The sequence below is a fragment of the Melopsittacus undulatus genome, chromosome 4 (genome assembly GCF_012275295.1).
Source record: "Melopsittacus undulatus isolate bMelUnd1 chromosome 4, bMelUnd1.mat.Z, whole genome shotgun sequence".
NCBI classification, from domain to species: Eukaryota; Metazoa; Chordata; class Aves; order Psittaciformes; family Psittaculidae; genus Melopsittacus; species Melopsittacus undulatus.
In genome coordinates this window covers 13,650,647-13,662,659 of record NC_047530.1, presented here as the reverse complement: position 1 = coordinate 13,662,659, position 12,013 = coordinate 13,650,647, and the positions used below count along the sequence as shown (strand labels likewise).

Sequence of the window (12,013 nt, the reverse complement as noted above, 5' to 3'; positions counted from 1 at the left end):
AAGAACTCTAAGCTTAAAAAATGGGCGAAAATTATAGTTCCCTGCCCCATTCCAATCCAACTTGTATCATAACATAAACTTGGTGACACGGGAGTCCTCCCCAGAAACAGAAACTCTCAGTGTGTGCAAGGGGATATTACCTTAAAGGAGGGGGAAAGGGAAAGCTCATACCAGTGATAAATTTGGTCAGTAAAACTATTTTTATTCCTTTTTTTCTGTTTTTTTTTGTTTTTTTTTTTTTTAATAGAAGGGCTCATACAATTGTGTGAAGATATTTGAAGACGATGGAAATGAAATGAAAGAAGTATGTGGAAGAAATTTTTTATTGAGGAAGAGTCTACATATCTAAGTATTCATCTGCTTCTTGCTGCCTCCTGGTAACAGGCATCATGAAAATACTGCACTGAGCATATGCATGGAAAATGGCTAATAAAGCAAGAAATACAGTAAATACACTTCATACAACCTTAAAAAAATTCAAACAATCATACAGCAAAGGCTGAAGCACTTCTGTGGTTCTGCAATCTTAACATTATGCTCGCTGTTCAGAAGTGCTTACAAATTGACACTTTTTTGTAGAAAGGTTTTGTATTGGTTAATAAAACCACAGCCTTAAAATTGTTGGCTTTTAGTTAGAGGTAAGAGAGGTATCATTTGAATTCACATCAGAGCATTCGGAAAATAAAATAAATAATATAAAAAAAAAATAAAAAAGGCAGCAGCACAAGCATGTGCCTCCTCCAGTGTCCAAAACTCTTTATGGTTTTGCCATGGCTAAGGAATAGAGCTATGCAGCTCAACAAAGCAGTCAGTCTCCCCAAATACTTTGAGACAGCCTGGCATCCTTTCTCTCATTTACTGACATAATACTCTACTAAATTTAAAATGAAGCAGAAGAACCTCAACTGATCAAGAGAAGTTCCACAAAAGACTGTGAATATTGACTACACCTGGAAATTCATTATCAAAAGAGAAGAATTAATTTATTCGACCAACCAACCTATAAAGTAAGACATATGCTGCTCTGAAGATGGGAGAGAAAGAAGTTTCCCTAACATATGATGAGCCCAAGCAGAAATGAAGTGTTTCAGATGATTTGTCCAGTGATGATGTAAGTCAGATTAAAGATACAAACCACAGCAGTTCTAAGCTGTTTTCCACAAGAGCTCCCTCTGAACAAAGGTCTATTTACAACAGTTTTCAACTGCTTGTGGAAAAGCTACCCCTGATGTTACAAACATCATTGATGCTTCAATGCAGTCTATGGGGCCATCTCAGAAACACCTTGAATAAACACTGGAGTACAACAGAAATGAAAGTCGCCTGTCTCCAATATTAAAATTACTACCAGTGGAAGAGACACTTTTGCACACTTCAACATCTTATATTGCTCAGGCACTGAGGATCAATTATCTTGAGCACAGTAATTTTTAACTCTAGGTTTTTGCTAGAGCCACTGTCCATTCCTCCCAGAAATTAAAAGCTGGGCTACATTTCACCCTTTTGCTTCGTTATAATTTGAATTTATTTACATACAAAACAAGAGACAGGAGAAAGTTCTTACATTAATCCAACAATGGCCACCTTCACCTTGTAATAAGAATGCTTTAGGCAAGGCAGCTGCATTTACTTCCAAGAGCATATATAAAATTCAGTGTACCAGTATCAAACAAACAGTAATGTCAGATTATACAATGCCAATACATTCATGTGGGCCCTGGACTATTAGGTACAAAAAAAAACAAAGTCAAAGAATCAACTCCCCTCCCTCCCAAAACTTTCCACCACTATAGTTCTGTTTAGAATGCTACACAATGAATAAATTACATCTTTCTGGGATAGTGGTGCCTTTACTCCTACTTCTCAAGGACATTCCAAGCTAATTAATTAGAGCAAGAAATTACACTGAGTGGGATAACGTTTTAAATGAAAGAAATGACTTAGAAACACCAATCAAAGATAATTTGATTATGATTAGTTGTGCTGAGGTCTAAGTAATTAAAACTGATGAAGAATGTTTTTACACTGATCTATTCTATGTAGTCCATTACCTACACTATCTCTGTAGTTCAAGTCTAACAAATGGTATCTTATAATTCAATACTGAAGAATAACATTCTTTCAATGCGTGACTTGCTCTCCTACACTGACATGTTTCTAATAAAGAGAAAAAAAAAATCAGTAGCAAGTAGATTTGCAAAATTCTTCACTGGGAGAACTTTAGCTTACATGAAATATTCAGATTTTTATCTGCTCACTGCCTACATAGTCATGTTTAAATATGGCTGCTGCTTTATTCTGAACAGTCATTATCCCAACAGAATTTACAATCATGGTTTGATAAGAAACCATTCCCTGTACTTTCTAACAATTGAGGCCTGCCCAAAGGTACAGCACTTCTTTCCACACTCTCAGCTGAAGTGACGAGCAAGACGAGCAGATCTATAATCAACACGCAGCTGAACAAAGGAGTGAAGGATGTTCTTGTCCAAATTAGCAAGTTGTTCTCCTGAGCAAACTTGCTTTAAATTATCTGGGGCTACAACCAGAAGATTGCAAAGTGCATGCAAGGTATCAAAGAGTTGTAACACCAGCGCAATCTGTGGTCAAGAGAAAAGAAAGACACATATTAAGATTTAGACTTGCTTGAAGTCTTATAAAACAACATTCATCTAGATCTTCAAAATACTTTCCTCTCAATGGAGGATTTACATCCGTCATTCTCTCATGTGCTTAAATTTATATATAAATACACGCATGTATACAACTGTAGGGAGATACACATGCAGGCGAAGTTATACATAGAACACATAATAATGCAAACTCAATACTTCTTCAGTATACACATATAGCCTGCAAGCAATATAATGCTACCAGGAAACTGCTCTTTGGGCATGATAAAGACCTGCTGGTATAGTAGAATATGTAACATTAGTATGCAGAATGGCCATGTTCAAACAGAAACAAACTGCTTTTATGAGAAAAAACCCTATTTGATTAAAAACAGAGTCCTGCTACTGATTTTGACATGGCTGTACATCACCAACCTGTACATGCTTACCTTGAAGTCTTTGGCACACTTCCTATATTCAGCCACATCGCATATAGCTAACATGCCTCCCATGCAACTGTAGGAATATTGCTGTAGGTGTTCATAAATAAGTCGATGAAAACGAACTCCAAGCTCCATTAAAACTGTGTCCACATTTTTGCCATCCATAGAATTTCTAATTTTTTCCACCTGCTTTCTAACATACCCACAGACTTTAACACAAGCCTAAACAGGAAAAAAGAAAAATTAGGGAACTTACTTTCTAGAAACCTGTTCTTCTCAGAGTGGCTTCCACATCATAAGCTGGACATCAGCCACTAAGCCTTTAAACTTCCCACAAGACATAACTGAAATCAGTCATTTTCCAATTAATAATTTTTGAACAGTTTATTTGCCACACGAAGACTTAAATATTCAAGTACAAAGACAGAGGCAAGACAATATTCACTTAAGTTACAGTTCATACCAATTCAGAAAAGTCCGATTTGGTCTCTTAATTCAGAAAAAGATCAACCAAGGGGTGGGGAGGAGGAGGAAGTGATTACAAACCTTGTCAGCTGCAATTCTAAACTAAAATAAACAGCCATCCAGGCATCACCACCCTTATGACACAGTACCAGACTCTACATCCACTTCTCCTATTCCCACCTAGCTGCAGGCATTGAGGCAATGCTCTCACTTCTTTCCACTGACTGTAGCTTCTTTTCCACTCCTCTCTGAATTGTTCCCTAACAAGAGCTTAACACAACCTAGCACTACAGCTTCTCAGTATCTGCAGCCTGGGATTCAGACATTTGGTGAGAGAGATAATGTTCTGCAGAAAAGAAGGATTTATGCCATACCCATGATGCTTTGTCATGGCCCTGCCACCCTAGGGAGAAAAGTGGCCAGCAACTAAAGAGTACCTGATAATTGATTTTCTGAAACTGATAGCTTAAAGGTAATTAACAGCTAAAAACCTTATTCCAAATCTGTGCCTCTTGTGAGGTGAAAGAATGTGACAGTGTCTGACATGAGATACAACACTGCTAATGTGCTTTTCAGATTGAGAAAATAGTACAAAACAGAGTTTTGACTGTTAGTGCAAAATAGAACAGCTAAGTTAATGTGTGTTTGATAAGAAACATCTTGTACCCAGTAACACTCATGAGCATTTGAAGCTATACTGATGAGCTTGGACTTAGCTTACTTACATTAGTATATTGAATCAAAACATTGTTTTCATCTTCTGGTTTAAAATCTGTCTTCTTTTGCTCTGCAGCCAAGATGTGTTTCATCTGTCCAATCATACAATTCAGTGTCCTTTAAAGTTACAAATACAGGTTGGGTTTTGAAGGGAACATTTTGATTTCTGTGATTTTTATATTTATATAAGCACTAATATGATTCTATATAAAAGTAAGCAGCATAAACCATAAACCCCACTATCTAATATTTGAGTAATCTACAGAAAACACACTAAAACATTTATCGTAAGAAGCAAGCAGTGCTAGGCCACGTCAAAGGAAACACTTCATTTAACAGATGTACAAACACATAAGCACTCTTCTCAGAGAAGATACACTTCATTTCATGTAAGAAGTTAGAAAAAGGAGAATCAGCAAAAAAACCACCCCAACTGCCCTAGAAACTCTTTCCTCCAAGTTCTTGGAGCAGAGCATACAGCATGCTAGCCAGGTGGTTTTAAAGGGGACACATTAATTGTAAGGTAATCAGTTTAAATCCAGCTCTTCAGAGAGACTGGATACCATTCTTCAATGCAGTGGAAATCAGAAAGCCAAAGGAAGCATTCCAAAGTGTTTAGTAGAACAAATTACATATTGCTCAGAAGTAAGCATCAAAAAACACTTGGAAAATGAAGGCAGGAGGGAGAGGGAAGAAAAACCTAGTGTTCCTCTTGTTCTCAAAAATCTAATAGTTTTATAATGTAATTTATTTCTCCTTACAGGATTTATCTTTCTGGAACCTTATCTAAGGTCAAGGCCCTGGTTTACTTCAAGTCCAAACCAAAGGTCAAACAGCAAAACACCCCTGAGAGGAACCTCCCTTTGTCTCTTTCTTTTTCTTTTTTTCCTCCCATTTTCTTTATTCTCTCATCGTTCCAATCTTCCCGAATGGAACAGTCAAGGCCATTACAGGCCCTGAAGGATTCCAGCTGGGGTGAAGGAGATTAAAATAAACGTATCTGAGTAGGGGTGAAAGAGAGAAGCATATAAGTATCCAAAGGAAATAAACTCCTTTTTTTCTATGCACAGAGCTCAGACTTGCATTTTAGGTGTCCTTCATTCAAGCAATCCAGAAACAGATAGAAATTTAAAAGAAATTCTGTTTTGTATTCTCTTCAATTTCCATTTTAAATAAACACTGCTAGAAGGCTGTTTACAGAGAACATACACTGAAAGAAAGCCAGCTGAACTAATTTTGTTTGGCTAACAAATCGCTTTTATAGTGGTACACAATTGCTATGATTGGCATTCAAGAAGCTGCTATTGGACCTTTTCAGACTGGCTACTGTTGAAATCATCAATGTTTATAAATTTGCTTTTATCTTTTAGATTCAATCATTCCTTTAGGCAAGACAATCACTTTTTAACAGCATTTGTGGCACCTCAAAGCAGCATGCTAGCAGACCCACAAACATTTTACGTTTCAAAACTAATCTTCCATATATGCTCCAAAGAACAAGTTTGACTTTTATTAAAGTCTCCATGCACAGATATTTGAAGGTACCTTTTTCCAGCACGAAACTGTTCTCCTAAATCTTACTATCACTTTTAAGAGATTAATTATTTTACACAAACAGTAACAAACTAATGTTGATGACTGACCTATATCTGTCTGGATCTGAGCTAATGGCCTCAACAGTTCAAGTATTTCGAATCTGTGTGTAAACCTCTATAGAGTCACTTTCAGCAGAAACAGCTAAAATCTCAATTGCCACTTACACATTTCTTATCTCCATCTTTCTTTTTGCACCTACAGAAAAATGCAGGTGAAAAAATTATATCAAATCTTTCTCAATCCCAGTAGAACACAAATGCAGTGCCTGTTTTTCCTATACAGTACTCCTGTTCTTATCCCTCACGAATATGGTGTGATCCTCACAAAAACTTCAATAAAGTTTTCCAGAGTAGCCCTTGTTACCCTCAGGATGCCTTATTTCTATTACTGCAGAGAGAAAACAGGCACAGAAAGCTTAGGTAATATGCTCTAGGTTGATGAATGCCACCCTTAAGTATGGGAACATTACAGGCTCCCCAGACCAAAATGCATTGTGCAACAGGTCCATTTCCTAATATTAAACATACTAGTTTGTTATTTTCCCCTGCTGCAAAACAGTTATTTTCCCCTGCTGCAAAAAAAAAAAAAACTTTATTTTACAATTTTTATAGCTATCCTCTCATTTTTATTTGGAGAAATGTAAAATAAACAAACAAAGAAATAAATAAATATAACAGAATTGAGTCAAAGCAAGTCAATGTCAGGATCAAAATTATTCCAGGCCCACAGACTTCTCTAACTAGGTCTAATCCATAGCACTGCACAAACTCAAGCAAATAATATAACCTATTTTTGTCATACTTTTCTCCTAATGGAAAGTCTTTAGCCTGTTTCTGGCCTGGAGACCAGTAATGAGTGGTGTCCCTCAGGGATCGGTGTTGGGACCGGTCTTGTTCAACATCTTTGTCAGTGACATGGACAGTGGGATTGAGTGTGCCCTCAGCAAGTCTGCCGATGACACCAAGCTGCATGGTTCGGTTGATACACTGGAGGGAAGGAATGCCATCCAGAGGGACCTTGACACGCTTGTGAGGTGGGCTGATGCCAGCCCCATGAAGTTTAACCATGACAAGTGCAAGGTCCTACACCTGGGTGGGAGCAATCCCAGGCACAGCTACAGGTTGGACAAAAAGGAAATTCAGTGAAGCCCTGAGGAGAAGGACTTGGGGGTGTTGGTCAATGAGAAAATGAACATGAGCTGGCTTCAGTGTGTGCTCACAGCCCAGAAAGCCAACCGTATTCTGGACTGCATCAAAAGAACCATGGCCAGCAGGTCAAAGGAGGTGATCCTGCCCCTCTACTCTGCTCTCGTCAGACCTCACTTGGAGTATTGTGTGCAGTTCTGGTGTCCTCAACATAAAAAGAACATGGAACTGTTGGAACTAGTCCAGAGGAGGGCCACGAGGATGATCAGGGGACTGGATCACCTCCCATATGAAGACAGGCTGAGAAAGTTGGGGCTGTTCAGCCTGGAGAAGAGAAGGCTGTGTGGAGACCTCATAGCAGCCTTCCAGTATCTGAAGGGGGCCTATAAGGATGCTGGAGAGGGACTATTCATTAGGGACTGTAGTGATAGGACAAGGGGTAACGGGTTGAAACTTAAACAGGGGAAGTTTAGATTGGATATAAAGAGGAAGTTCTTTACTGAGGTGAGGCACTGGAATAGGTTGCCCAGGGAGGTTGTGAATGCTCCATCCCTGGCAGTGTTCAAGGCCAGGCTGGATGAAACCTTGGGTGATATGGCTTAGTGTGAGGCTTCCCTGACCATGGCAGGGGGGTTGGAACTAGATGATCTTGAGGTCCTTTCCAATCCTAACTATTCTATGATTCTATTTCAATCATCATTCCTCCCTGCTTCAAAGTAGAAAAAAGTAGTCTGAGGCAAAAAGGTAAAACTGAATTACTGCACTCTTTCTACACAACCAAACCCTATAATGTCCTTCCAGGAGTATTGCAGAAAAACTACCATGACTCTCTAAACAAAATCTAAGTTTCCTATGCACAATAATGCATACTTGTAGATAAAAAAAAAAATAGAAAAAAAAAAACTTAAAAAAACCCGCAACAATTGTGTTTAGAGATCCTACTACCTTAAAAGGAAAGCTAACATACATCACAAGAGTTTTACAAGAATTAATAATTAATAGGAAGTTTAAATCCCTACTTGCCTATCAATGCCCATATCCATCTTCACTTCCATTTGTTCGATGATATCCTTTTTCTTCTGAAGACATTCAGATAATTTAGGAGAAGAACTGCAACAGTACAGAGGATTAGGTACATGACAATGTTAATATAGAAAAAAAAATTAAGATTTGTCTGCTGAGTCTGCTACTCAGAACAGGATTTTGTGAAGATTTCCCATCCCATCAGAAAGTGCTATTTCAAGTGTAGCTAGCTAGGTTTGTGAGTGACGATGGACAGCACTGTAACGTGCTCCAGGCAGCATTGTGTCTACTGAGAAGTGTGCCTCTTAGCTGCTGCCATCCCCGGCAGGTGAGCAAGCAAACCCAGCTTTTCACACACACTAGTTCAGAGCACATCAGTGTGCTCTACCTCAAATGCACCCAAACATGGGGTCCCAATAACACACAGCTTCCACATAGTTCACGTATTTCCTGGGGCATGGCCAGCTGCTCCCTTTGCAGATGTTGCAAGGTGCCTCTATGAGTCTCAGCAGCCTCAATATCAGTATCAAAAGCACACCCACAAACCCCCTCTAGTCCTGGCCTGTAACACACCTGTAAGGTCTCTCAGGGGCAACTTCTCTCTCCTTCCTATCAGCACTCTTGAAGTTCCCTCTCTCCCATTAGTTTTCCAAGGAACCAATTCATTTAACTTCCCTTCTTCCCTCTTCCATTACAGCATTTTATCTTGCCTCATCATCAAGCTGAACCACTCCAAGAATAAACTCCTCTTAACAGAGATGAAGCATGAAACAAATTGCTTTCTTCACCAAAAATGACCATTTAGAAAGAAATGCTAATCAAAATAAAGGTACCTGATCAATGGCATCAGATGATCATTGAACTGCTTGTCAAATAAATGGAAAATAGTATTGGCCTGGTGGACAACATCCAAGAAATAAAGATTTGCGTTCTTTGAATCAGAAGAGGGAATGCCTAAAGCAAAGAAAGTTTCATCAGGATTATAACGATATGCAGTTCTTATAATTAGTATGATAATTTTTTTAAATATGCAGAATTTTTCCATGACTGCTTAAATCACAGGCTTAGAGTTTCAAAAATTTACCATGGTGCCATATATAGAATACTTATCATAGCTTTTTGAGGTAACAACCATAAGCACAGAAATATGTTGCTTTTTAAAACTTCCAAAAGCAAAATGGAACAGACAAATATTTCTTCAGTACATGAGTTTTATGCTTTCATGTAGGAAAGCTAGTTTCTCACTGTCAAGATTTTAACTTCCTTAATACAAGCAGTTTTCTTATTTCACTCTTGAAAATGCAAAGGTATACAAGCAAGCATGAAATTCTTACAAAACATAGGACACTAAACATTCTCCTGCCATGGCACAGAAAACAATTAAAAGAGGTACGGAGTGCTGATGTTCCAATTTCTGGGATACAAATGTTTTTGATACACAGATGGAAGCATGCTGTCTTCTATTCCCCAGATGGAAGTTATACTTTAGAAGACATTAAATGCCGACTCCCAAACACATATTTGATTTAACCAACACATTCTGAACAAGGCCAATCAATAAGGCACAGCAAAGATTTGCAAAGATCATCTACACAAAAAGGCCAATGAGATGAAATTCTCAGAAAATACTATACTCACCAGCAAGGCCTGTTTCTAATGCATAATCAATGTGTTCAGTACATAAGAAGTCTACAAGCATAGAAAAAATTCTGAAAGCATTCTTCGGTAAGTCAGATGGATCAGAGAGCTTTAAAAAAAAAATTATCCTAAAGGTCAGTTCTACATACATTTGAAAGTTTATCTGATATTGCACAGAGGATAAGCTGAAAATGTAGTAAGTATTCCAGAATAATTGGAATTTTATTGTAAATGAAAAGTATTCACAGCCTTTAGTGTTCAGCCTTTAGCATCATTAAACCCTTCAACATGATCAAGTAAATTGAAGCTAAAATGCTACAGGATGCTATAAAAAGCAGAAGGATAGAGCTTCTAATAATGACAACATTAATAATGAAGGAATATATTAATTAATAGTTCTAACAACACAATTGTCCAGATAGAATCTCAGGTATTACCTAAACTGCATGCCACCGTATACTAGTAAAACATATGCAGAAAAGATGACTCCATCCATATCTTGCCTTTTATCTTTTTACTAAGTTTCTGCCACTGGCCACAGTGACAGGCAGGACAGTAGGTTATTAGATGGACCTTCAGTTTCACTCAGTGCAGCTGGTCTTTCATCACTGCTACAGTGTTGCAGACAAAACAATACAGACTGAAAAAACCTCAGCTACACAGTTCAGCTGGAGTCAACGGAGCATGAAAATCTTTATGAAGTAATGCCCATATACACACACAGCATCTGCACGTTCATGAGCTGTAAGCAACATGGGATTTCAGACAGCAACTTGTCAGTAAATCCCTTTTCCAAAGAAAAATGTGACAGAGCCTTTTTATGCAGGAAATACAGCTTTGTTTTGTAAGGAATTCCATGAAGATTTTATGAAGCTAGCAGTAAGCAAAGATTATTACTGCAAAACCAGTTAGTTTCCATAACACCACTCCCAAAGATTTCTGCTGTATTCACCCCCAAAAAACCAAAACAAAACCTCAACAACAAAACACCATTATAGAGATTTCCAGGCACTGAAATGATTCACTATATGGCTACATAGTGTATTACCAACTTATTTTTCCTAAAGCAGTCAGAGGCACTAAGCTAATTTACAATGTTAATGGCATTAAAATTTGTTAGAAATCAGTATATTTAGCTCATTAAAAAAAACAAACCCAAAAACCAAAAAACCTCTAGCATTTAATTTTGTAATTAAATTTCAAGGGGTTTCATTTACACTAAAGTACCAGACAAATAGTAACTGACAGACAGTAAAATAAGCAATTTAATTAGAAGAAATATACTTAATATACTTTTTTTTCGGTTGTTGTTGGACTAAAGCACTTAAAGAAGAGCAGAGCATTACCCAGGTAAATAATGCTAAAGATTATTCCTCTCAGCATTTTATTGGTCAAAATCCTCTAACGCAAAAGGAAATGGCACTTGACACAGAAAACCAACTATTGAACTATTCTCTGTATTTTTAAAGCAGGAAAAAGGCTTCTCAGGTCTTGGGTATAACTTCATAAGAAAAGCAGAGTAGACAGCAGGTTTAATCATCCTCACTTGTTCCAAAAATAGACAGTGTTAAAAGCCACAAAATACAACTAAATCCACATTTAAAATAGAAACCCTTAGCCTCCACCATGACCTTGCTTCAGTGAAGAATGCATGAGAAATATCTTTCCTTTCTTCCTATCATGCTTCAATCCAAAACTGAACCTCAAGATTTAACTTCACACACAAAATTGTATCACTAACAGAGATCACAGGAAGCAGACTTACCCTGTGACATCTTTCAAAAGCTTGTTTAGTTTCTTGTAAAAGGTTAACCACCACTTCTTGCGACAGAAAAGTTTCTCCATGTGTGTCAATACTTGGCCCCAACGGTAAGTTTGTACGTTGCCTTATTCTCTCTTTGAGGTCTTGAATACTAGAAAAACATATACCAAAAGAAGATTTCACTGGATGGAAATTTTGATGTTCAAGTTCAACAATGATTTAAGATATTTTAGTTGTTAACTAAAACAGAACCCCAGGCACAGTTTAGGATACACAAGCATTAAGACAAGCTTAACAAAAAATTGCCAGTAAATGCAAAACTACCACTTCTGATTCCATGGTTAATTGTGTTCTACCATGGCACGCACACGCCACAGGACCAGTTATTCCCCATCATGGCACAAGAGTAATTTCAATTGAATCCTATGATACTATGCTCTGTGGACAGTTTAACCTCAATACATTCTGTCACACTGTACTTTCAAAGCACTAACAAAAGTTTTGTATCTCATCCACACCCTCAAATCCTCTCCATTCATCAACTATCTCAGCAGTCCTGATTTAGTCAAGCATGCTCCAACATATTGCCATGCACAAAACAACCCATAAAGT

General features: G+C 37.7%; 1 protein-coding gene across 1 annotated transcript in view; it reads right to left on the bottom strand.

Annotated features, from left to right (window-relative positions):
- Nucleotides 1-310: 310 nt before the first annotated feature.
- EXOC5 (exocyst complex component 5) overlaps nt 311-12,013 on the bottom strand; it is a 29,604-nt gene continuing 17,901 nt past the window's right edge. Inside the window, exons 12-18 of the mRNA XM_034061393.1 lie at nt 11,405-11,552; nt 9,640-9,748; nt 8,835-8,955; nt 8,002-8,088; nt 4,246-4,354; nt 3,062-3,277; nt 311-2,600 (exon numbers count right to left, since the gene is read on the bottom strand). Of these exons, the coding sequence (XP_033917284.1) occupies nt 2,412-2,600; nt 3,062-3,277; nt 4,246-4,354; nt 8,002-8,088; nt 8,835-8,955; nt 9,640-9,748; nt 11,405-11,552 (979 nt within the window). The 3' untranslated portion in view covers nt 311-2,411. The remainder of the gene's footprint in view (nt 2,601-3,061; nt 3,278-4,245; nt 4,355-8,001; nt 8,089-8,834; nt 8,956-9,639; nt 9,749-11,404; nt 11,553-12,013) is intronic.